We start from the raw sequence: 25,461 nt of genomic DNA, 5'->3' as shown, positions 1-25,461 counted from the left end.
CCAAATACCTTCTTCAAGGTACTTCCCTCTTCTTTCCAGCCCAATCCGCCCTATGTTCAGCAGCCCTCTGGACCACGCAGGTCTTGCTCAGTGTTTCCTAACCCCAAAGTCTCCAGCATCCCGAGTTACCCAGGCCGGGGCAGAGGAGAATCAGGAAGAAAGCACAGAAGGAAAGGGGGAAGGTGGGAGGAGAAGGGGCAAGGGGGAGAAGCGGGACCTACCGTGCCTGCCGAGTGGTTCCAGGCCTCGGCCGGGACGGCGTCCCCTGCCCGACTCCGCCGCGTGAACACCTCCGACACGGTGAGGCTGCTCTGGGTCCTTCTGGAGGCGAGCTCGGGGACATCCCCTGAGGTTCCGCCCCTTCGAGTGCCCTGCTCAGAAAAGTATGAGCCAGGCTGTTCAGGGTCTGGACAGTCTGTGGACGATCTCTGGGCGTGGGGGTTGGGAGACTCCACATGTCTACCTACACGACCTGGGGAGTCTTCTGCAGAGTTCAAGTCGCGCCTGCTCTTCCAGGCATTGCGCACAGTGACGTGTCTGGTGTCTGAAGAGCCCGCTTCTGAAGGCGCACTATGGCTTTTCCACCTGATTGTCTCCGCTGGGGGTGCATGGCTATTCCTCTCCACCGGGTCCGACGGCTTGATTACAATGCTGCTCCGAGAGACCACAGTTTCCGGCCTGTTCTTCAGGGACCCATCTCCTGTTCTCTCCGCTTCGCTGAGCTGCAGGGTGATGTCATGTTTGTGAATGGAGAGCTCAAAGGGGGAGCTGACATGGTTGCTCACCGAGGCGAGCTCTGGCAGCCCGACCTGGATGTTGCTGGTGGACGTGTGCCTCTCCCGCGCGGCCTCGCCCGGAGTGGCTCGCGGGCTGCCGCTGTCCGAGGGGTAGATAGTTATGCTGCTGGTCACTTTGTTTGGCCCTGGTTTGGAAGCAGATTTCTGTTTTTCCAATGCGGCCTCGGTTCCAGATCCTCCCATGATTTTTTTCACATCCTTATCAATGATGACAGGCTTGATGATGGCTCTAGACCGCAAGGCCTCTCTGGGGCTGAAGGGCCGCTGGCTTTTTGCCCCGGGGCCGTTGGCCTCTGGGAGCTCCGTGGCATTGGCGGAGGCTCTGACAGCTTTCCCAGATTCATTTTCTGTTCCTACATCCTTATCGTTCTCAAACAGGGAGGCTCTAACCGCTCCTCGGGATTTGGCCTTTTCTCTCGACTGGGGCTGCTGCGGGGGCTCTGGCTCTGGAGTGATGGTCGTGTTCACCAGTTTGGCAGTAACAAGAGACACCATGTCCATGTCGTCGTCCGAGTCCAGCTTCTCCCTGCCACTGGACTTGGTGACTCGACACCTCAGGGCCTCGTGCTGACTACTGTCTTCCATCACAACTGCCACAGGTTGTTCAACTCCTTCTTTACTTGGGGTTGAAAATCCCTGAAGGATGTTCTCTTGGCTCCTGGAGCTATAAGGATACTTGGATAGAGATGGAGTCTTGGAGCCGGGGAAACTGATGTCAGGCTCTGGGCCACCAGCAGCCTTTTTCCCCTTAGAGAGCCCTTCTGAGGAAGAGCGTCGAGATGTGGCCAGGGCTCCAGTGGCTTTAGAACTGCCAGCATCTGCAGCCTGAGTGATTTGACTTCCACTGCCAGGCACCTGCCCCCTCTTGCCAAAGGGGGCCTCAGCAGAGGTGTCAGAAGCCTTGTCGCCTCTCCCCGACACGTCATTGGAAACAGATCCATGGGTGCTGTCACTAAACGTTCGCGTCGCCTTCTCTACTCTTCCCTTCAGCGCACTCTCGGTGCCTGGCCTGGGAGCGCCCTTCCAGACCTTACTGTGCTCCTGGGCAGCGGGCGGGTAGCGGCTGAGCACCGGCGGCTGCTCCCGGGACTTCTTCCCTTCGCTCTGCGAGAAGCCAGCTGTGAACCGGTCTTCGGTTCTCCTCGCCTCCTGAGCCCCACTGTCAGCACCTGCCCCTGCATGGGAAGCTTTGGCCATCCTCCTGCTGGTAAAGCTGGGAGAGGAGACCTGCCTGTTGTTCAGAGGGTTTTCATTGCTGAGGGCCAGTTCCCTGTTCCGGTGCCTTTCCCGCTTATGCTGGGGGGACAGTTCCCGGGCCGTGTGCTTCACGGATGCCTCATTCCCATGGCCTCTAAGCTTAGTCCTCTCGTGCCTGCCTCTGCTGGACAGGAAAGCGTCTTCCCCTTCCACCTCCCCATTCTCTAATTCTTTCTGTTTCTTGATTTGTAGCTTTATCTCCTCCAGCTGGCTGGCTAAGAGTTTGTTTTTATTTTGTTCACTTAGGTAATTATCCTGAAGATCATTGTTTTTGGCCCTCATTTTCTTAAGCTCTTCCTCCAAGGATTCAAAATGTTTGATCTGCGTCTTGAGTTTCTCAATCTCTTGGTTGAGGTCTTTTACTTTGTTGTCTTCCTGATTGCGGTTCTTTTCGTTTTCTGACTTGTTTCTGGCTTCATTCTCTGCCTGCTTTAGATAGTCCAGAGCGCCCTTCCTTCTTGCTTCTTTGGACGGCAGTGGGGAAGAGATACCATCCTCAATCCGCAGGTCATTCCTTTCCAGAAGATTAGAAGCATTCCTGGTGAAATCGCGGTTTATTTTTTTGTTCTGCTCCAATTTTTGAGTAAGCTCTTTTATCAGTTTCTCGTTTTCTTTCTCCTTTTCATTCAAGTACTTTCTCTCACTTACAAAGCTCAGAGTTAGTGATTTCAGCTTTTCTAACTCTGACACTAAACTCTGCTCAGTTTTATCCAGGCGGTCCTCGGAAGATTCCAGTTCTTTCACTTTGATCCGGAGCATTTCCAGCTCAGAGGAGATTTTCTTCGTCAGGTTTCTCTCCTCGTTCAGGCTCAGACAGAGCTGGGTACAGTCATTCTTACTCCTGCTAAAGGCCTCCTCTAGCTTCTCCAGTTCTGCCATCCGTTTCTGGAGCCGCTCAATCTCAGATTTCAGCTCCCGGGTGAGGTTTTCCTCCTCTTCAAGCTTCTCCTTCATCAGCTGACAAAGGTCCTCTGCTTTCTTAATTTCCTCATCTTTGCCTTCGATTCTCAGCACTCGCTGGCGCAGCACTTCAATCTCGGCTAACATGCTGGAGTTGCTGCCTTCTGCCTGAATCACCTTGTCCTGGAGGTCCAGGAGCTCATCCTCTGCTTTCTGGAGGTTTTTTGTGGCTTCCTCCAACTCATCAAGGCGGCGGCTTAGACTCTGTAACTTGAACCGCAGGTGGCGGCTAGAAGCAGTGTCTTTGTAGCTTGTAAACTCAGCCATGTCTACTGCCAGCCAATGTGGGCTCCCAGAGGTGACCAATTCCACTCGTGGTGATAAGAAACGGTTACCTTTCTCTTGGCACCCACAATCTTCTTTGGCAGTTGGAGACCATTCTCAGTCTACAGAAGAAAAGCAGAAAGCATGTTAGGCGGCAAATCTGAAGTCTCCACCTCAGCTCCCAGTTGCAAGAGTTACCATATGTAATTCTTGAGCCTAGAACATGGTAAGTATTCAAATTTACTGAATGAGTAAATCTGACTAAACCTGCAGGAAGGCACTGGTTCTTTATGGCTGATGCCTAGTTTCACCCTAATGAAGAATGCCACCAATGGCAGCACTGCAAAAAGACAGAAAAATGCCTCATTCACATGACCAACTGTTCCATGTTCAGGAAGCAAACTCCCAACCTAAGAAGGATAAAAATAAAATCTCCACTTACGCATCATAAGGATTCAGCAAAGCACCATGAGATCTTTTTAAAAGCCTAAGTTGGGGGGAGAAAAGGGAAAATATTCTATGAAGAAAGAAAAAACAACTGACCTGGATTCTCAGTGGAGACTTTTAAGTGGGTGTCAAGTAGAAGATAATAAGACATGATAATAATATCTTTAAAAAGTTATAAGAGAAAATAACTGTAACCTAGAAGTAAATACCCAGAGGAACTATGAAAAAAAGATACAATTAGAGACAGGTTTTGAGACTAAGAGGAAACTAAAGCCTTAAGTGTTTATTATTAACAGATGGTCACTGAAAGATCGATTTATGGATATACTTCAAAATATAGAAACTGATCTCAGAAGGCATGAGACGCAAGACAGAAAAATTAACCTGAACAAGCACTGATTCAGTAAAACACTAAAGATCACCTGAGGACTGGGGAGAAGTAACAGGATAAAACCAAAGGGGAACTAAACACTAAACAATAACAACATGTAAGTCATAAAGACAGCAATCAGAATTCAGGTGTCTTAAAATGTTCTGTTCTTGGGGAAGAGGACAGTGCTGTTACAACTAACCTTAGAACCTTATTAAGAATAGACACTAATCACGTATCTGATAAGGCATTAATAAGCAGAATATATTAAGAACTCCTACAACGTAACAACAAAAAAGAACCTGATTTTAAAATGGGCAGAGGATTTGCACAGACATTTCTCCAAAGATGATATCCAAAGACACCTACTATCAAAAAACAAGAAGTATACAGACGTGAAGAACTGGAACCCTTATACACTATTGCTGGGAAACTGTTATATGAAAAAACATGATGGTTCCTCAGAACCTTAGAAGGAGAATTACCATATGATCTAGCAATTCCACTTCTGGGTATATATTCAAAAAAATAAAAGAATGATCTCAGATATTTGCACACGTGTTTTTTGGCTTTTCCCCCCCTTCTGGTGGCACCATACCACATAGCTTGCAGGATCTCGATTCCCCAACCAGGGATTGAACCCCAGGCCCCCACCAGTGGAAGCACAGAGGTGCAGAGTTCTAACCACTGGACCACAAGGGAATTCCCCATACCTGTGATCATAGCAGCATTTTTCACAAAAGCCAAAAGGTGGAAGCAACCTAAGTGTGCACCAGTAGACGAATGCATACACAAAACGTATACACATACCATGAAACGTTACTCAGTCTTAAAAATGAAGCAACATGCATGCACCTTGAGGACACTGAACTACGTGAAATACTGCTGCCACAAAAGACGAACTAGCGTGCGATTTCACTCATATGAGGTACCTGGGACAAGGCTTCCCTGGTTGCTCAGACAGCAGAGAATCTACCTGCAATGCGGGAGACCCAGGTTCAATCCCTGGGTCAAGGAGAGTCTCTGGAGAAGGAAATGGCAACCTGCTCCAGTATTCTTGCTGGAGAATTCCATGGACAGCAAAGCCTAGTGGGGTCGCAAAGAGCAGGACACGCCTAAGCAACTAACACTCTCACTTCACTGGAATAGTCAAATTCACAGAAGTAAAATAGAATGGTGACTGCCAGAGGCTGAGGCAAAGAGGAAAGGGACTTGCTCAATGGGTGTAAAGTTTCAGTTCTGCAAGACAAAAAATGCTCCAGATATTGGTTGAACAACAATGTGAATATATATGTAACACTAATAAAGTGTACATTTAGAAATGGTTAAGATGACACATTTTATGCATTTTTTGCCAAAATAAAAAATATTTTTTTAAATGTTAAGGCACAAAAGAAGTAAAAAGCATAGTGAAGTAGGGTAGACTTTTAGTTTTGGGCCCAGCATGTAAGGAGCTTCTAAAACCATCACTTCTTCCTGACAATAAAAAGCTGAACAAACAACATCAACAACTCTTCTCAGATCCATCAGAGAACTGAGGTCTCAGAGAGAACTGAGGTCTCAGAGAAAACTGCTTCCCCAAGTTAGACAGACAAGCTGATACAGAGAATCACAGTTTACCGGAGCATGAATGCATAGGTAGAAACCTCCATGGGAACTAGGACCAGAGTAGGAAAACCTAAACTGCACTGACAATCTGCTGGAGGCTCAGTGTGGACAACCTTGGGAGTCAACCAACAGGCAGTTTGTCTCAGTTTTTTTTGGAGGGGGAGGGGGGCAGTTGGGAGGGATGTGCCACACTTTGTGAGCTGTACCTCCAGGAACTGTACCAGGTTCCCACAGTGAACATGGGAGAAAAATCCCCTCGTGCTGCCAGCTGGAGGAGGGTAAAATTAACCATTATGAAACCAGTGTCACAGCTACTGGAGTCTTATCCAAACCTAACTGACGTGGGGGAAGGAAAATACCTAACTGCAGCTCTCTCTAACCTTCCACATGGAGGAAGGAATATGCCAACTCCAGCCACCACGTTTTACCCAGGGAGTGGGGTAGGGAGAGGGGTGGCGTGTGGACCTGACGATGAGAAGCACTTGTGAAATTCACAGCCCGGGGGGCTCAGGCTCACTGAAGACTGAGACCTAACCGTGGAACAGAAGAGCGCTTCCCCTGCACCTGAGCACTACATCATGAGAGGCCTGCTCACCTAAGTGCTTTTCACCCATCATGCTCAGCTTTCAACAAAAATTACAAAGCATACTAAAAACTGTATTTAAAAATACAGTTTTTAAAGAAACAGAGCAACAATCAAAAATAGACTCAGACATGGCAGAGCTGTTGGAATTATTACACAGAAATTCAAAACTATAATATGCTAAAGACTCTAATGGAAAAAGTAGACAACATCCAAGAACATATGGGTAAGGTAAGCAAAGAAATGGAAATTATAGTAAAGCATCGAAAGGAAATGTTAGAGGTGAAAATCACTAACGAATGAAGAATGTCTTTGACTGTCTCACTAGTAGACCAGACACAGCTGGTAGAGTCTCTGCACTTGAGGATATGTCAGTAGAAACTTCTAAATCTGAAAGGCAGAGGGAAAAAAAAAGGCGACGGGGGGGAACAGAACAGAATATCCAAGAAGTGTGGGATAGCTACAAGAAGTTTAACACAAATGTAACGGGACTACCAGACGAAGAAGAGAAGAAAAATCTGAAGCAATAATGACATAACTTCCGAAAATTGTCAGAAAGCACACCACAGACTCAGGAAGCTCAGAACACCAACCAGGATAAATGCTAAAACAAAAACTCCAAGGCATATGATATTCACACTGCAGAAAATCAAAGATAAATGGAAAAAATCCTGAAAGAACTCAGGAAAAAATACCTAACCTATAGAAAAACAAAGTTAAGAAGTAACATCTGACTTCTCAGAAATCAAGCCCATGAGAAAAGTATGGAGTGAAATATTTTAAATGTTGAGAGAGAAACACCACCAATCTAGATTTCTGTACCCTACAAAACTGTCCTTCAGTGATGAAGATGAAATAAACACTCAGGGGGAGAAATAAAAATTGAGGGGATCTGTTGCCAGTAGATCCACTTTACAAGAAATGTTAAAAGAAATTCTTCAGTTCAGTTCAGTTCAGTCGCTCAGTCGTGTCCAACTCTTTGCAACCCCATGGACCGCAGCACGCCAGGCTCCCCTGTCCATCACCAACTCCCGGAGTCCACCCAAACTCATGTCCATTGTGTCAGTGATGCCATCCAGCCATCTCATCCTCTGTCATCGCCTTCTCCTCCTGCCTTCAAACTTTCCCAGCATCAGGGTCTTTTCCAATGAGTAAGTTCTTCACATCAGGTGGCCAAAGTATTGGAGTTTCAGCTTCAACATGAGTCCTTCCAGTGAACACCCAGGACTGATCTCCTTTAGGATGCACTGGTTGGATCTCCTTGCAGTCCAAGAGACTCTCAAGAGTCTTCTCCAACACCACAGTTCAAAAGCATCAATTCTTCGGTGCTCAGCTTTCTTTATAGTCCAACTCTCACATCCATACATGACCACTGGAAAAACCATAGCCTTGACAAGATGGACCTTTGTTGGCAGAGTAATGTCTCTGCTTTTAAATATGTTGTCTAGGTTGCTCATAAGATTCCTTCCAAGGAATAAGCGTCTTTTAATTTTATGGCGGCAATCACCATCTGCAGCATTCTTGGAGCCCAGAAAAATAAAGTCAGCCACTGTTTCCACTGTTTCCCCATCTATTTCCCATGAAGTGATGGGACCAGATGATCTTAGTGTTCTGAATGTTGAGTTTTTAGCCAACTGTTTCACTCTCCCCTTTCACTTTCATCAAGAGGCTCTTTAGTTCTTCACTTTCTGCCAGAAGGGTGGTGTCATCTCCATATCTGAGGTTATTGATATTTTTCCCAGCAATCTTGATTCCAGCTTGTGCCTCCTCCAGCCCAGAGTTTCTCATCATGTACTCTGCATAGAAGTTAAATAGGCAGGGTGAGAATATTCAGCCTTGACATACTCCTTTTCCTATTTGAAACCAGTCTGTTGTTCCATATCCAGTTATAACTGTTGCTTCCTGACCTGCATACAGGTTTCCCAAGAGGCAGGTCACGTGCTCTGGTACTGCCATCTCTTTCAGAATTTTCCACAGTTTGTCATGAACCATACAGTCAAAGGCTTTGGCGTACTCAATAAAGCAGAAATAGATGTTTTTCTGGAACTCTCTTGCTTTTTTGATGATCCAGCAGATATAAGCAATTTGATCTCTGCTTCCTCTGCCTTTTCTAAAACCAGCTTGAACATCTGGAAGCTCAAGGCTCACGTATTGCTAAAGCCTGGCTTGGAGAATTTTAAACATCACTTTACTAGCATGTGAGATGAGTGCTTTTTTCCAATGACCCAGCGGATGTTGGCAATTTGATCTCTGGTTCCTCTGCCTTTTCTAAAACCAGCTTGAACATCTGGAAGTTCACGGTTCACGTATTGCTGAAGCCTGGCTTGGAGAATTTTGAGCATTACTTTACTAGCCTGTGAGATGACTGCAATTGTGCAGTAGTTTGAGCATTCTTTGGCATTGCCTTTCTTTGGAACTGGAATGAAAACTGACCTTTTCAAGTCCTGTGGCCACTGCTGAGTTTTCCAAATTTGCTAGCTTACTGAGTGCAGCACCTTCACAGAGTCATCTTGCAGGATCTGAAATAGCTCAACTGGAATTCCATCACCTCCACTAGCTTTGTTCATAGTAATGGTTCCTAAGGCCCACTTGACTTAACATTCCGGGATGTCTGGCTCTAGGTGAGTGATCACACCTTCGTGATTATCTGGGTCGTGAAGATCTTTTTTGTACAGTTCTTCTGTGTATTCTTGCCACCTCTTCTTGATATCTTCTGCATCTGTTAGGTCCATACCATTTCTGTCCTTTACTGAGCCCATCTTTGCATGAAATGTTCCCTTGGTATCTCTGATTTTCTTGAAGAGATCTCTAGTCTTTCCCATTCTATTGTTTTCCTCTATTTCTTTGCACTGATCACTGAGGAAAGCTTTCTTATCTCTCCTTGCAATTCTTTGGAACTCTGCATTCAAATGGGTATATCTTTCCTTTCCTCCGTTGCTTTTCACTTTCCTTCTTTTCACAACTATTTGTAAGGCCTCCTAAGACAGCCATTTTGCTTTTTTGCATTTCTTTTTCTTGGAGATGGTCTTGATTCCTGTCTCCTGTACAATGTCACGTACCTCCATCCATAGTTCATCGGGCACTCTGTCTATCAGATCTAGTCCCTTAAATCTATTTCTCACTTCCACTGTACAGTCATAAGGGATTGGATTTAGGTCATACCTGAATGGTGTAGTGGTTTTCCCCACTTTCTTCAATTTCAGTCTGAATTTGGCAATAAGGAGTTCATGATCTGAGCCACAGTCAGCTCCCAGTCTTGTTTTTGCTGACTGTATAGAGCTTCTCCATCTTTGGCTACAAAGAATATAATCAATCTGATTTTGGTGTAGACCATCTGGTGATGTCCATGTGTAGACTCTTCTCTTGTGTGGAAAATTCTTCAAGAGACGGGAATACCAGACCACCTGACCTGCCTCTTGAGAAACCTGTATGCAGGTGAGGAAGCAACAGTTATAACTGGACATGGAACAACAGACCAGTTCCAAATAGGAAAAGGAGTACATCAAGGCTGTATATTGTCACCCTGCTTATTTAACTTATATGCAGAGTACATCATGAGAAACTCTGGGCTGGAGGAGGCACAAGCTGGAATCAGGATTGCCGGGAGAAATATCAGTAACCTTAGATATGCAGATGACACCACCCTTATGGCAGAAAGTGAAGAAGAACTAAAGAGCCTCTTGATGAAAGTGAAAGAGGAGAGTGGAAAAGTTGGCTTAAAACTCAACATTCAGAAAACTAAGATCATGGCATCCAATCCCATCACTTCATGGGAAATAGATGGGGAAACAGTGGAAACAGTGGCTGACTTTATTTTTCTGGGCTCCAAGAATGCTGCAGATGGTGATTGCAGCCTTGAAATTAAAAGACGCTTACACCATGGAAGGAAAATTATGACCAAACTAGATAGCATATTCAAAAGCAGAGACATTACTTTGGCAACAAGGTCCGTCTAGTCGAGGCTATGGTTTTTCCAGTGGTCATGTATGGAGGTGAGAGTTGGACTGTGAAGAAAGCTGAGCGCCGAAGAATTGATGCTTTTGAACTGTGGTGTTGCAGAAGACTCTTGAGAGTTCCTTGGACTGCAAGATCAAACTAGTCCATCCTAAAGGAGATCAGCCCTGGGTGTTCACTGGAAGGACTGATGCTGAAGCTGAAACTCCAATACTTTGGCCACCTCATGTGAAGAGTTGATTCATTGGAAAAGACCCTGATGCTGGGAGGGATTGGGGGCAGGAGAAGGGAACGACAGAGGATGAGATGGCTGGATGGCATCACTGACTCGATGGTCGTGAGTCTGAGTGAACTCCGGGAGATGGTGATGGACAGGGAGGCCTGGCGTGCTGCGATTCATGGGGTCGCAAAGAGTCGGACACGACTGAGCGACTGAACTGAACTGAATCTACATCCACCAATTAAAAGACAGACTATCTGTGTGGGTCAAAAACTAAGAGTGAAACATACGCTGTCTACAAAAACCCACTTTAAATTTTAATAAAGATATAGTTTAAAAGCGAAGAGATGGAGAAAGATATACTATCTAACACTAATCAAAAGACAGTACCTACATTAATATCAGATGGCAGATTTCAGAACAAGGAATGTTATCAAGGGCAAAGGGAGAATAGCACATGACCACAAGGGGTCCATTCTCCTAGAAGACGTAATAGTCCTTAATGTGTGTGTGCATCAAAATACGTGAGGCAAAAAACTGATGGAACTGCGAGGAGAAAGAGATCAATCAATTACTATAGTTGGAGAATTCAACAGCTCTCTATCTTAAGTGGCAGATCCAGCAGGCAGACAATTAGTATAAGGACACAGCTGAACTCAGCAGTACCAACAATCAATGGGATATACTGGACATTTACAGACTATTTCATACAACAGAATAAACAACCTTCTCAAGTTTACAGGAAACATTCACCAAGACAGACTACATTCTGGGTCATAAAACATACCCGAACAAATTTAAAAGAATACACATCATACAGTGTCTGCTCGCAGACCACGATGGAAGGAAACTAGAAATCAATACCACAAAGATAGCTGGAAATCCAACGAACAAGGAAAATTTCAAGTATTGGAACTGAATGAAAATGAAATCAACTTTATTAAAAGCTGTGGAGTGTAGCAAAAGCAATGCTTAGAGTCAAGTTTATAGCACTGAATGCAAATGTTAGAAAAGAATAAAGACCTACAGTCAATAATCTAAGCTCCCATCTTAGGCAATCTAAGCTCCTATCTTTTTCTTAGAAAAAGAACAACAAATTAAAACCAAAGGAAGCTGAAGAAAATAAGGGAAATCAATAAAACTTAAAAATCATTAGGTTAAAAAAAAAATCTATGAAACCAAAAGCTGGTTTTCTAAAAATACCAATAAAAACAATCAGCTTCTTGCCAGGCTAAATTTAAAAAGAGAGAGAGAAAACACAAATTACTCCTATCAGAAATAAGAGGACATCACTACAGATCTCACTGATAATAAAGGAATATTATGAATAACTATATATACATGTTTGATAACTATACATGAAACAGATCAATTTCTTCAGAAACACAAGCTATCAAACTCACAGAACCTTAAACGGGATTTGCAAATCTCTTACAATTATACAGTGGAAGTGACAAATAGATTCAACAGATTAGATCTGATAGAGTGCCTGAAGAACTACGGGCAAAGGTTCGTAATACTGTACAGGAGGCGGTGATCAAAACCATCGCCAAGAAAAAGAAACACAGAGAGGCAAAATGGTTGTCTGATGAAGCCTTACAAATAGCTGAGAAAAGAAGTGAAGTGAAGTGAAAGTCGTTTAGTTGTGTCAGACTCTTTGCGACCCCCATGGACTATACTCAGTCCATGGAATTCTCCAGGCCAGAATACTGCAGTGGGTAGCCTTTTCCTTCAACAGGGGACCTTAAGAGAAGCTAAAGGCAAGGAGAAAAGGAAAGATACACCCATCTGAGTGCAGAGTTCCAAAGAATAGCAAGGAGAGATAAGAAAGCCTTCCTCAGTGATCAGTGCAAAGAAATAGAGGAAAACAATAGAATGGGAAAGACGAGAGATCGCTTCAAGAAAATCAGAGATACTAAGGGAACATTTCATGCAAAGATGGGCTCAATAAAGGACAGAAATGGTATGGACCTAACAGAAGCAGAAGATATTGAGAAGAGGTGGCAAGACTACACAGAAGAATTGTACAAAAAAGGTCTTCACGACCCAGATAATCACGAAGGTGTGATCACTCACCTAGAGCCAGACATCCTGGAGTGTGAACTCAAGTGGGCCTTAGGAACCATCACTACGAACAAAGCTAGTGGAGGTGATGGAATTCCAGTTGAGCTATTTCGAATCCTTAAAATGATGCTGTTAAAGTGCTGCACTCAATAAGCTAGCAAATTTGGAAAACTCAGCAGTGGCCACAGGACTGGAAAAGGTCAGTTTTCATTCCAATACCAAAGAAAGGCAGCACCAAAGAATGCTCAAACTACTGCACAATTGCACTCATCTCACAGGCTAGTAAAATAATGCTCAAAATTCTCCAAGTCAGGCTAAACAGTTCTCTCTTGAACAGAGAACTTCCAGGTGTTCAAGCTGGATTTAGCAAAGGCAGAGGTCAAATTTCCAACATCCACTGGATCACAGAAAAAGCAAGAGAATTCCAGAAAACATCTACTTCTGCTTCACTGACAATTTGTTTTCCACAACAAATTGTGGAAAATTCTTAAAGAGATGGGAATACCACACCACCTCACTTGACTCCTGAGAAACCAATATGCAGGCCAAGAAGTAATGGTTATAACTGGACACAAAATAACGGAATGTTTCAAAATTGGGAAAGGAGTATGTCAAGACTACATATTGTCACCCTGATTATTTAACTTATATGTAAAGCACATCATGCGAAATGCCAGGCTGGATTAAGCACAATCTGGAATCAAGATTGCCAGGAGAAATGTCAATAACCTCAGATATGAAGATGACACCACCCTTTTGGCAGAAAGCAAAGAGGAACTAAAGAGGCTTTTGATGAAGGTGAAAGAGGAGAGTGAAAAGCTGGCTTAAAAGTCAACATTCAAAAACCTAACATCATGGCATCCCGTCCCATCACTTCATGGCAAATAGATGGGGAAACAGTAGAAACAGTGAAAGTGAAAATCGCTCAGTCATGTCTGACTCTTTGCAACCCCATGGACTATACAATCCATGGACTTCTCCAAGCCATAATACTAGAGTGGGTAGCCTTTCCCTTTTTCAGGGGATCTTCCCAACCCAAGGATCAAACCCAGATCTCCCACAATGCAGGTGGATTCTTTACCAGCTGAGCTATAAGGGAAGTTCAAGAATTCACCAGAGTGGGTAGCCTATCCCTTCTCCAGCAGATATTTCCAACCTAGGAGTTGAACCGGGGTCTCCTGCATTGCATGGAAACTGTGACTGACTTTATTTTCTTGGGCTCCGAAATCACTGCAGATGGTGACTGAAAGTCAACTCTTTGCAACGCCATGGACTATAGCCTACCAGGCTCCTCCATCCATAGAGTTTTCCAGGCGAGAGAACTGGAGTGGTTTGCCATTTCCTTGTCCAGGGGATCTTCCAAACCCAGGGATTGAACCCAGGTCTCCCACATTGCAGGAAGACGCTTTACCTTCTGAGCCACCAGGGAAGCTTGCAGAAGGTGACTACAGCCATGAAATTAAAGGATGCTTGCTCCTTGAGGAAAAAGCTATGACCAACCTAGACAGCATATTAAAAAGCAGAGACATTACTTTGCCAACAAAGGTCCGTCTAGTCAAAGATATGGTTTTTCCTGTGGTCATGTATGGATGTGAGAGTTGGACCATAAAGAAGGCTGAGCACCGAAGAATTGATATTTTTGAACTGTGGTGTTGGAGAAGGCTCTTGAGAGTCCCTTGGACTGCAAGGAGATCCAACCAGTCCATCCTAAAGGAAATCAGTCCTGAATATTCACTGCAAGGACTGATGCTGAAGCTAGAAACTCCAATACTTTGGCCACCTTATGTGAAGAACTGACTCATTTGAAAAGACCCTGATGCTGGAAAAGATTGAAGGCAGGAGGAGAAGGGGACAGAGGATGAGATGGTTGGATGGCATTACCAACGCGATGGACGTGAGTTTGAGCAAGCTCTGGGAGATGGTGATGGACAGGGAGGCCTGGCGTGCTGCAGTCCATGCGGTCGCCAAGAGTTGGACATGACTGAGCAACTGAACAACAACCACAAAATGCATGATGGTCACTTCAGTCATGTCTGACTCCTGGACATGCAGCCCGCCAGACTCTGTCCATGGGATTCTCCAGGCGAGGATACTGAAGAGGGTTGCCATGCCCTCCTCCAGGGGATCTTCCCAAACAAGGGACTGAACCCAGGTCTCCGACTTTGCAGGTGGATTCTTTACCATCTGAGACACCAGGGAAGCCCAAGAGGGATTTGAGGAGATGACAAATGCTACTTACCTCTCTCCAACCCCAAGATCTCCCCCATTAATTATACTTAAAGCCTACAGCCACCAGGTGGAGCCCATGTTCAGCTTTTGAGAAACACTAAGCTCAGAGGTGTTGGAAATGGTCTCCCTCCCTCGGCCTCTCAGCTCATGCCCACTCCAGGATTATTCTTCCCTCTCCACCACTTGGCTCCCCTGTGTATTATCTCTGTCTTCTCACTTTCGGTTCTTTCGGTCTCCCCTTCTCCTTTCCCCAAGCTCACAGGCTTCCTCAATCTCAAGAATGGAGAGTAAAATACCCCTTCAGTGGTATTTTTATAAGAAAGAAACCTCTTTCCTTATTCCCATCTACATTTCCACATACAAAAGCACTTGTTTTGGGACCTCCCTGGTGGTCAAGTGGCTGAGATTCCGAGCTCCCAGTGCAGGAGGCCCAGATTCAATCCCTGATGGGGGAACTAGACCCCATGTACTATGACAAAGGAGCTCCCATACAGCAATGAAGATGGGAGATGCCACACGCTGCAACCAAGGCCCAGCACAACAAAGTACATTAATGTAAACATACACACACATCGTCTTCATACTTCCCTGGTGGCTCAGCAGTAAAGCCACTTGCCAATGCAGGAGATGCAGGTTCGATCCTTGGGTCAGGAAGATCTAGAGAAGGAAATGACAACCCACTCCAGTATTTTATTTTTTAAAACTGCCGTGGAGGAAGGGAGGGAAGAAATCCCACGTGTGCGTGGGAAGAGTGGCAGGCTGTGAATGAACAGAAAGACAGGCAGGGGGCTGACTGCCTTACAGGACCCTATAAATTATCTTTAGGCCACTTCAGTATTCTTCACTGGGAAATCCCATGGACAGAGAAGGCCAGCAGGCCACAGGCCCTGAAGCCTCAAAGACTCAGACATGACTTGAGACTAAACAACAGCAGTTTAAAAAAAAAAAAATCACAAAGCCCCTTAATAAGGGTAAAAGAATAGAGTAGAAAAGCTGGCTTGAAACTCAACGTTAAAAACACTAAGATCATGGCATCCAGTTCCAAAACTTCAGGGCAGACAGAAGAGGACAAAGTAAAAGCAGTGACAGATTTTATTTTCTTGGGCTCCAAAATCACTGCAGGCGGTGACTGCAGCCATGAAATTAAAAGATGCTTGCTCCTTAGAAGGAAAGCTTTAACAAACCCAAACAGTGTATTAAAAAGCAGAGACATCACTTTGCTGACAAAGGTCTGCATAGTCAAAGCTATGGTTTTTCCAGTAGTCCTGTATGGATGTGAGAGTTGGACCATAAAGAAGGGTGAACACCAAAGAACTGATGCTTTTGAACTGTGGTGCTGGAGAAGACTCTTGAGAGTCCCTTGGACTGCAAGGAGATCCAACCAGTCAATCCTAAAGGAAATCAATCCTGAATATTCACGGGAAGGACTGATGCTGAAGCTCCAATACTTTGGCTACCTGATGCAAAGAACTGACTCATTAGAAAAGACCCTGATGCTGGGAAAGATTGAAGACAAAAAGAGAAGGGAGCCAGCAGAGGATAAGATAGTTGGATGGCATCACCAACTCAATGGACATGAATCTGAGCAAGCTCCGGGAGCTGGTGGAGAACAGCAGAGCGTGGCATGCTGCAGTCCACGGAGTGAAACAGAGCTGAACACAACTTAGAGACTGAACGACAGTAAAAAAAAAAAAGAAAAGAAAGAAAGAAAGAAAATTACAATTTTTTAAATTTATTTTTTAATTGAAAGATAATTGCTTTATGAATTTTTTAACTACCAATTTTATATGAAGGGTGGAGGGGATGGGGGACTGAACTAAGTATGGGCCATAAATCACTTTTAAGTGACTAGATACAAAGGATCTATATTGGCACAGCAGTTATTGGAGGACAAATGATATATGATGCTTCAACAAAATGCTTTAAAACAACTTACCCTCATAAATATGATAAAACTGTATACTTTAAAGACAGGAACTTCATGAGAGGAACTGTTCAGCTTATGCCAAACTGAAACATCCTCCTCAATATGTCTTATTTATACTAATTTATACTACATTTTTCATAAACAAATCCCTTAGAAGAGGGAAATGTTAAACTTAAGTACAGTCCCATCTATAAATTAGAATTTGGAATTTGTAGAGTCCAGGGATAACTGCTTTCCTAAATTCATTTGGATTTAGTGTTAATTGCACCTACATGTTTTGTTCAAGACTCTGATATGAATCAAAGAATGATAAAACCAAACCTGTGGAATATATTGGGCTTCCCAGGTGGCACTAGTGGTCAAGAATCTGCCAAGAGTTGTGGGTTTGATCTCAGGGTTGGGAAGATTCTCTGGAACAGAAATGGCAACCTGCTCCAGTATTCCTGCCTAGAAAGTCCCAAGGACAGAGGAACCTGGTGGATTACAGTCCATGGGGCCGCAAAAAGTCAGGCACAACCAAGCAGCTGAGCACACACTGCTGTGGCTGTCTTCAGTCACTCAGTCGTGGCCAGCTCTTTGCAGCCCCATGGACTGCAGCAGGCACTGATTAGACAGCAGATATAAACAGTTATCACACACCACTACTCAAAGTCCTTTTAAACAGCCTTATTACTCTCAGGGCAAAGCCCAAACCCAAACTCCCCAGCATGGCATGTGAGTGAATTGCTCAGTTGCGTCCAACTCTTTGCAACCCCATGAACTGCAGCCTGCCAGGCTGCTCTGTCCATGGAATTCTCCAGGCGAGAATACTGAAGAGGGCTGCCATTCCCTTCTCGAAATGGCACATGAGGTCCTTCACAATCCACCTTGCCTATCTCTTCAGCCTCATCTTCAACCTCCACATAGGCTCTGCATTCTCCAAGTTCCACAAACCGTGCGCGCTCTCACCTCCAGGCCTTCTCTAGGTTGGTAATCATCCCTTCTCATTTGCTTCAAATCCCACCGTAGGCGCCTCCTCCTGGAGCATGTCCTTCCTGAAACCCTGAACGCGATCGGGCGCCACTTCCACGCACTTTAGTGTGCTGTATTGGGCCCACCACAGCACTGACCACAATGCATTCAGGTTTTATTTGCTCATCTTATCTCCCCAGCCTGTTCCTTATTCATCACTGTATTCTCAGCACCCAGCAGGAAGCCTAGCACATAATTGATGCTTAAAATTTGATGAATGAATGGCTGAATGTGCCCCCTAATTATTAAAAAGCTGATCAGTCCTTTGGCACTAACCATTAACAGAAAATAATAATAATAATAAATGATGTCAAGGAGTTAGTTACTCATGAATTACAATGCAGAAAACAACTGACAAGAACAGCCGGCACAGACACCAGGCCCAGCGGTGATCCTCTGAAAGGTCTCCTCCCAAGCCCCAAGCCCCAAGCCCCAAGCCGCCTGCACAGTGCTCCTCCCTGCTGGACAATGACCCATCTGGCTTTCAGGTCTATGCCATGGAACTACGACATAAATACCAGAAAACCACACCATTCACACAGACTCTCACTACTGGAGAAAGTGTTGAAGCAAAAAAAAATTCTGGATCTTCTTCCTCTCCTTCAAAAGTGATTTCAGAGCCAAAATACGGCTAAAATATCATTCAGTCCACTGACTTTCAAACTGGACTCAGCAACTCGCACCCTGGGTCCACCTCAGGGAAAAGAGAGGGGCAAAGGTCTGAACAGGCTGTCAGGGTCCCTCTCTCTTGTTAACCAAAGAAGCTGATTTTAGTTTCTTAACATAGTGAAAGTGAAAGTCGCTGGTTGTGCCTGACTCTTTGCGACCCCATAGACTACACAGTCCATGCAATTCTCCAGGCCAGAATACTGGAGTGGGTAGCCTTTTTCTTCTCCAGGGGAGCTTCCCAACCCAGGGGTTGAACCCCGGTCTCCCATATTGCAGGCGGATTCTTTACCAGCTGAGCCACCAGGGAAGCCCAAGAATACTGGAGTGGGTAGCCTATCCCTTCGCCAGCAGATCTTCCAGACCCAGGAATCGAACCGGGGACTCCTGCAATGGTGGGAGTTGGTAAGACTCCTCTTTACCAACTGAGCTATCAGGGAAGGTCCTAACACATTGGGCTTCCCCCATATGACTAACGAAAGAGTTCTACCGCTTTTATTTAAAATAAAACTGCTTGTTTGGCCTAATCCTCTAATTTTAAAAATGAAAGAACTGAGACTTGAGATCTCTCCAGCAACTTAGCAAAATCAAGGACTTTAGTCTCCTGACTACCCAGAACTCTTCACACTGGGTTAAATCACTTCCCTACAAATTCTTCAGCATTTTTACAAAGTGAGGAGTTCTGATTATATACAGACCAGTAACAGGTATAAAGGGAACAAATACAGGACAGTCCCAAACTGAGCACGACTATACTACAGAGAACATATTAAGTAGTTACTATACAGGAGCTTCCCTGGTGGCTCAGATGGTAAAGTGTCTGCCTGACAATGTGGGAGACCCGGGTTCAATCCCTGGGTTGGAAAGATCTCCTGAAGAAGGAAATGGCAACCCACTCCAGTATTCTTGCCCAGAGAATCCCACGGACGGAGGAGAATGGTAGGCTACAGTCCATGGGGTCGCAAAGAGTTGGACACGACTGAGCGAGCTTCACATACAGGCTTTCTCTAGGAATCCCTAATCAATCTACTTGAATAAATTAGTTCTCTGAATGTTTTTTCATCCATCCAAAGACAATATGGTAATCCCCTGGCATGGAACGCACTTAGCACTTAGCAGAATGCCTCCCACACAAGTACAACAAATAGCAGCTATTACTATCACTTGTGGCTCAGACGGTAAAGAATCTACGTGCAATGCTGGAAGCTCCGGGTCAATCTCTGGGTCTGGAAGATCCCCTGGAGAAGGGAATGGCAACCCACTCCAGTATTCTTCTCTGAAGAATACCACGGACAAAGAGCCTGGCCCGCTACAGTCTATGGGGTTGCAAAGAGTTGGACACAGCTGAGCAGCTAACATTAACGACTCAGCTTATGCAATAACCTTTTGGAATAGAGACCCTCAAACTTGCCTAAGGTCACACAGCTAGTAAGCAGGACAGCTAGATGGTGAACCCAAGTTCCAAAGACCATACTCCTTTTAGAATGCTACCCTGTTTGACCAACTCATTGATCTTCTCCATGCCTTATCAACCCCACCTACTTCACAGCAAAAATTAAGGTCAGCAAAAGCGCTTTGGAAAGTCCTATGCATACCTAAGGTAAATTTCACTAGGCAGAATCCTCCTAAAAAGAACAGCTCACTAACATCAGCCCTCCACCCTGGGAAAACAAGGAAATGGATTGAAAATGTGGTTAGTGTCACTTATCTCTGCCCTTTCAGCCCTACATATAGCCAGAGAAAGAGATGCTTTGCTCTTCCAGGACCATCCACAAAGGGAAGACACAGATGCCTTTCCTTCCAGTCCTACTGCATTCCCCATCAAGTATGTGTCTCCAGTTAACTCATTTATTTTGGAGACATCTATGGAACATCCATGATGAACCCACCATCTAGCCAAGTGCTAGAGAGAGATGGTTAAAACTCAACCCCTGCCTTTAATGAATCAGAAAGCTAGACCTAACTATAAATCAAGAATAAAGAGGCCTCTCTGACCATCTCACAAAACACAGCACCCGCTCTTCTGGCTCCTTGTTCTCTTGTCCTGTTTTTTTTTTTTTTTTTTCCCCCCCACTTAATACATTTCACCACCTGATAAATGTGCTGGGAGCTTAGAAGAAGCAATTAATTGTGCCCAAGGGTGTGTCTGGGAAGGAAATTATGTATATTAAGCCTCAGAAATCATGGGAAAGTGAGGAACAGGACCGGGAGACCATTCTTTAATGCCAACTTCCCCCTCCCCGCCAGTGTCTTCCTCAGCTCCAACTCATAGCAGCAAGATGCTCCACCAACTGTCTCTCATGAGCCCCTTTCTGCCAAAGGTTTAGAACCTAGCTCCTAGTGGCCCTGTCCAGCATTCTGGAAGCTGGCTCTCTTTCCTGTCCTGGTGGGCCAGGAAGGTCTGAAATAGTACATCGTCAAACTTGGCCTGCCCTTTCCCCCAACACAGCTGCCATGATTCACTTCCTGTTCTCAACAGTCATTTAAAGTAGAGGATCTGCAGATTTTTTCTTTCAAGTTTGATGGTATCCATATAAGTATATGACTTAGCTTGACAACAAGTATTTTAGGCTTCGCAAGCCCTAAGGCCTCTGTCCAACTACTCAACTCTGCCATTGCGGTGTGAAGCAGCCATACACAGTACGTAAGCAAATGATGTGTCTGTGTTTCAACTAAACTTTATTTACAAAAACAGGCAGTGGGCCTGTGGACCAGTTTGCAAGTCCCTGATCTAAAGGAAAACAGGAGAACTATTTTAAAGTAGCTTCCTCCTGACAATTCCTAGTTACCTGTCTTAAAACCTTTGGCTATCCACATCTCACCATCACTTCTTGAGTGTTTCTATTTAATTACTGAACTTTTAAATTATTTTTCCCAGAATCATAAATTCACTTTAGATAGACATTTTTGGATTTTAGATTTCGATATTCATATTTTATATATGCAAACCTTAGGGTTGGGAGCCCAACTAGCATGTAGAGATTCTCCGGGTTGGACAGGATTTAGAGATCATCTGATCCAACCTCCCACTCAATGAAGAAATTATCTAGCAAGTAGTCATTCAGCTCCTATTCAAACAATTCTAATGACAGGAAGGATACTCATTTCCTCCCAAGGCAACTCATTTCATCTTCAGACAGTTCTAAGGCAAGATACTCTACGTGTTTCTTCTCAGTACGTTTTACCACTTAATTCTCTGTGTATTTGCTTACTGTCTCTTTACTAGATCATATGATCTATGAGGTCAGGAACATGGTTTGGGGGGTTTTTTGTGGGGGTACCTCTTTTTAACTGCTGCCTTTCTAGCAGTTCGAATAGCAGTACAAAAATGGTATAAAGTAATCATTTACAGAGAGGAAGGAAGGGAGGGCAGGCAAGTAAAACAATGATGTGTTTGGGGGACTTTAAGTGACTCGGCAGTACTGGCATGACAGGCACAGGGGAGCGGCAGGGCAGGTAAACTGGCACGGCTGGTGCCAACACAGAAGCCCCTGAAATCTCACAGCAAGTGCAGAGGCTGAAGTGGCCACGTTTGAGGAGCACACTTAGAATTCTGCCCTTTCCCTTTGCCTCTTTCTTCCAAGCCTCCGCTGCCCCATTCTGATGGTTGGTCATCTCTCACTGCAGTTTTCTGAACTCTGTTCAAACAGCCCCTCCTGCAACAAAAGCACACAGCCCTAAAACTTGCAGATACAAAACTCCCCTCTTAGGCACACGTGATATGTTTCAAGACCCCTGGTGGACGCCTGAAACCACACACAGTACCAAACTCTCTATGTACTATGTTTTTTCCTATACACTTGACCCTGGAAGAACGTGGGTTAGGGGCAACGACCTTCTAAGAACTCAGAAATCTGTGTATACCTTACAGGTGGCCCTCCATATATTCAGTTCCTCTGCATCCTGGGTTCTGGGTCTGTGGATTCAACCAACTGCAGACCACGCTGTACTGTAGTACTTACTACTGAAAAGCATCCACGTAAAAATGGACCCACACAGTTCAAACCTGCACTGTTCAAGAGTCAACTGGATAAAGGCTGGGTCAAGAATTCATTCATATTACTGAGAACAGCAGGCAATTCAAAGTTATAAATTCTTTATTTCTGTGTATGTGTTCTTAGTTATGTCCAACTCTTTGTGACCTTTTGGACTATAGCCTGCCAGGCTCTCTGTTCACGGAATTTTTCAGGCAAGAATACTGGAATGGGTTGCCATTACCTCCTTCAGAGGATCTTCCTGACCCAGGGATCAAACCCGCTTCTCTGGCGTCTCCTGCACTGCAGGCAGATTCTTTACCTGCTGAGCCATCAGGAAAGCCTCCGTTTATTTCTGGAGTTATCCATTTAATATTTCTGGTTGACCTGATCCATCTTACAGTTACATTATTTACCTTTTTTTTTTTTTTCATTTCAACCTGAAAGTTAGTTTCGATCAATAGTTTCAACTGTTTAAATATTTTCTACACCTTCCAATTTATAAGCATTCACTGTTTATCTAACAAGTACGTCTTTTCTGTATCTTCATCCAAATTGATTTTCAAATTGTTAAATAAAATATAACCAAGAAAAGCCCTCCAGAATGCCATTAAAAACAACCCCTCTAGATAAACATCAATCTGTTAACCAGTACTTGCACATCACCTACATGCAAGCCGGCCCCAAATTCTGTCTTGGGGTCACATGAGAAAATGTTAAATCCCTAATTTCAGCACTTGAGACGTATTACTTTTTTAGGACATTTCTGAACCCCCCAGTCCAGCCTAGGAGCCTTTTCCAAAAAATGAACTGCCCTGATATAATCAAAGTGCTATATATATGGTTAATTATCCCTGGATGGTGTTGATTTCCACCCCCTAGTATTTCAATAAAAAACTTGTACTGATTTTACAATTTACACAAAATCATGGCAAAACCTAACGGAAAAAACATTATCAGCTTGTATGAGTTAGTGACTTGCAGGGTCATCTCTCTGTGCTCTTATCCTTTGCTTAATCTGTTTTAGAATTCTACCAGGGATCACTGTCAAGTTTCTAATGATACTCTCAAGCCCATGTGACCTAAAGGTTAACTCCAGATAAATCAAACATCTCTACAGGGACGAGCAGAATTTGACGCTGCCTTCAAGCGATGTCCTGAATCCATTCCTTTCTGGCTACCCAGCTCTGCCATCCTCGTCGCTGTCCTGACCACTGACAGAGGCAGAAGCTTCTTGCCTGGTCTCCCGGCTTCCGCCATCGCCCACTTCCCCCATCCTCCACAGTCTATTCCCCAGCGGGAAACAGAGTAAGCCTTTTAAAACCTAAGTCAGGACTTCCATGCTTGTCCAGCAGCTAAGACTCTGCGCTCCCACTGCAGAGGGCCCAGGTTTGATCCGGGAACTAGAGCTCACATGCCACCACTGAAGATCCTACATTCACAATCAAAAAAGACCCTGAATGCTACAACTAAGACCTGGCACAGCCAAACAGATAAGCATTTATTAAAAAGAAAAACAAAAACAAACAAGTCAAGTCGTATCTCTCTTCTGCTATTCACTCCCCAGTGGCTCCTATCTCAGAATAAAATGCACTGACTGCAAAGGTCCCTCCCCCGCTCTCAGCCCGGGGTGAGCGGCGGCCGGCTCTGCTCTGCTCCGGTCCCCTCCACGCTTTCCCCGCTACTCCTCTCCAGCGTACCGGCGGCCCTGCCGGTCCTGCGACAGGAACACTCACGCTTGTGTCTCAGGGCTTCTCCATCTGCTCTTCCCTCTGCCTGGAATGCTCTTCTCCCACCTAATTCCTTGAGTGTGTTTCTCACTTCTTTCAGATCTTGGCTTAAAGTATCACCTCATCAGAGACCTTTCCAGATGACCTGACATACAGTAACAGTCTCTCAGCTCCTCATCAGTTCCAGTTACCACCTTACCCCGCTTTTGTTCTTCTGCGCACCTACGACATATAGGTGTTACTTATTTACTGTATCTAACTATTCACTTTTTTAATGTTTCGACCCGTTAGAGTATATTCCCTGAGAACAAGAATTTTTTTCTGTTTTGTTCAATGCTGAATACTTAGCTCTAAGAACCATGCTAGGCATGTGGTACCCTCAGGACATAAGCGCGGTACATGGCAAAATACGTATGAGAGGTACATGTAATAAATTTTATTGATGAAAATGATTACTCCCTCCTCCCAAATTCACCAAGTATATTTAAAAAAAAAAAAGAGGGGTGCTCCAATAAAAAGAGACTAAAGCATCCTCAGAAAGATCAATGAACAAATGAATACTGACTGCCACTCCACCCAACCAAAAATGAATTTCATTACCTACCCAGTTCCCTGAGGTAGGAAAAATGCTCCAGGGAAAGGAACAGAACAAGAATCCTGAACCAATTAACAGATCAAGAATTTGTCTTGAAGTTCTCCACTCTCTCAAGAAGAGCCTGTCCTGTCCCTAACTGTGCCTGCTTCCAGGAGCTCCCATGAGACTGAGAACTCTCACTAAGATTCCTTTCCTATGTCCAGTCACTCCCATGCATAGAACCCATTTCCCAGACTCACCCTCTGGTTGCCCCATTGCCCCACCTTCCAGAGAACCCTACTCTAACAAGTCCACAGCTACCAACTAGGGCCCAAGACCATGAGGTCCTCTGGCCTGCTCAAGCATCTTCTGTTTCATTAGTGCCCTCCACTTCCTTATTCAGCACCACCAATAAAACACTGGCACACAGAATCCAGAAAGGGCTAGGAAAAGGAACTAGCTGTCAGTCACTCCCTCAACCAAAAAGTGGCTTCCTCGAAAGAGAAACTTAGTGAAATGAAAATAACCAGGTTTAAAATCTAGTTCTGCCATCTGCTACTTGTATGAACTTAGAGAAGTTATTTAACCTCTGAAAGCTCACTTGTTTGTGGTGTAAATAACAACACTTACCTCACAGGGTTGGTGTAAATATGAAGGGAGATAATGCCTGGCTTATAGTAAGTGTTCAGGAAATGGTAGACTGGCTGACAGACTGAATGAGAAAGCATGTGAGGTGCTTAGCACAGCACCTGGTTCAGAACAGAGCATCGACAAACACCTCCCCCTCTCGCAATGGAGGAGAAACTGCAGAGACTGCAGAAGCCTC

At 44.6% G+C, this 25,461-nt stretch overlaps 1 protein-coding gene across 1 annotated transcript in view; it reads right to left on the bottom strand.

Annotated features, from left to right (window-relative positions):
- The window catches only part of LUZP1 (leucine zipper protein 1), a 95,258-nt gene that overhangs the window by 5,379 nt on the left and 64,418 nt on the right, over positions 1–25,461 (bottom strand). Inside the window, exon 4 of the mRNA XM_068969382.1 lies at positions 222–3,400. Coding sequence (XP_068825483.1) covers positions 222–3,281 — 3,060 coding nt within the window. The 5' untranslated portion in view covers positions 3,282–3,400. The remainder of the gene's footprint in view (positions 1–221; positions 3,401–25,461) is intronic.

The sequence above is a fragment of the Capricornis sumatraensis genome, chromosome 3 (genome assembly GCF_032405125.1).
Source record: "Capricornis sumatraensis isolate serow.1 chromosome 3, serow.2, whole genome shotgun sequence".
Classification (NCBI taxonomy): Eukaryota; Metazoa; Chordata; class Mammalia; order Artiodactyla; family Bovidae; genus Capricornis; species Capricornis sumatraensis.
This window is presented reverse-complemented; position numbering and strand designations above follow the sequence as displayed.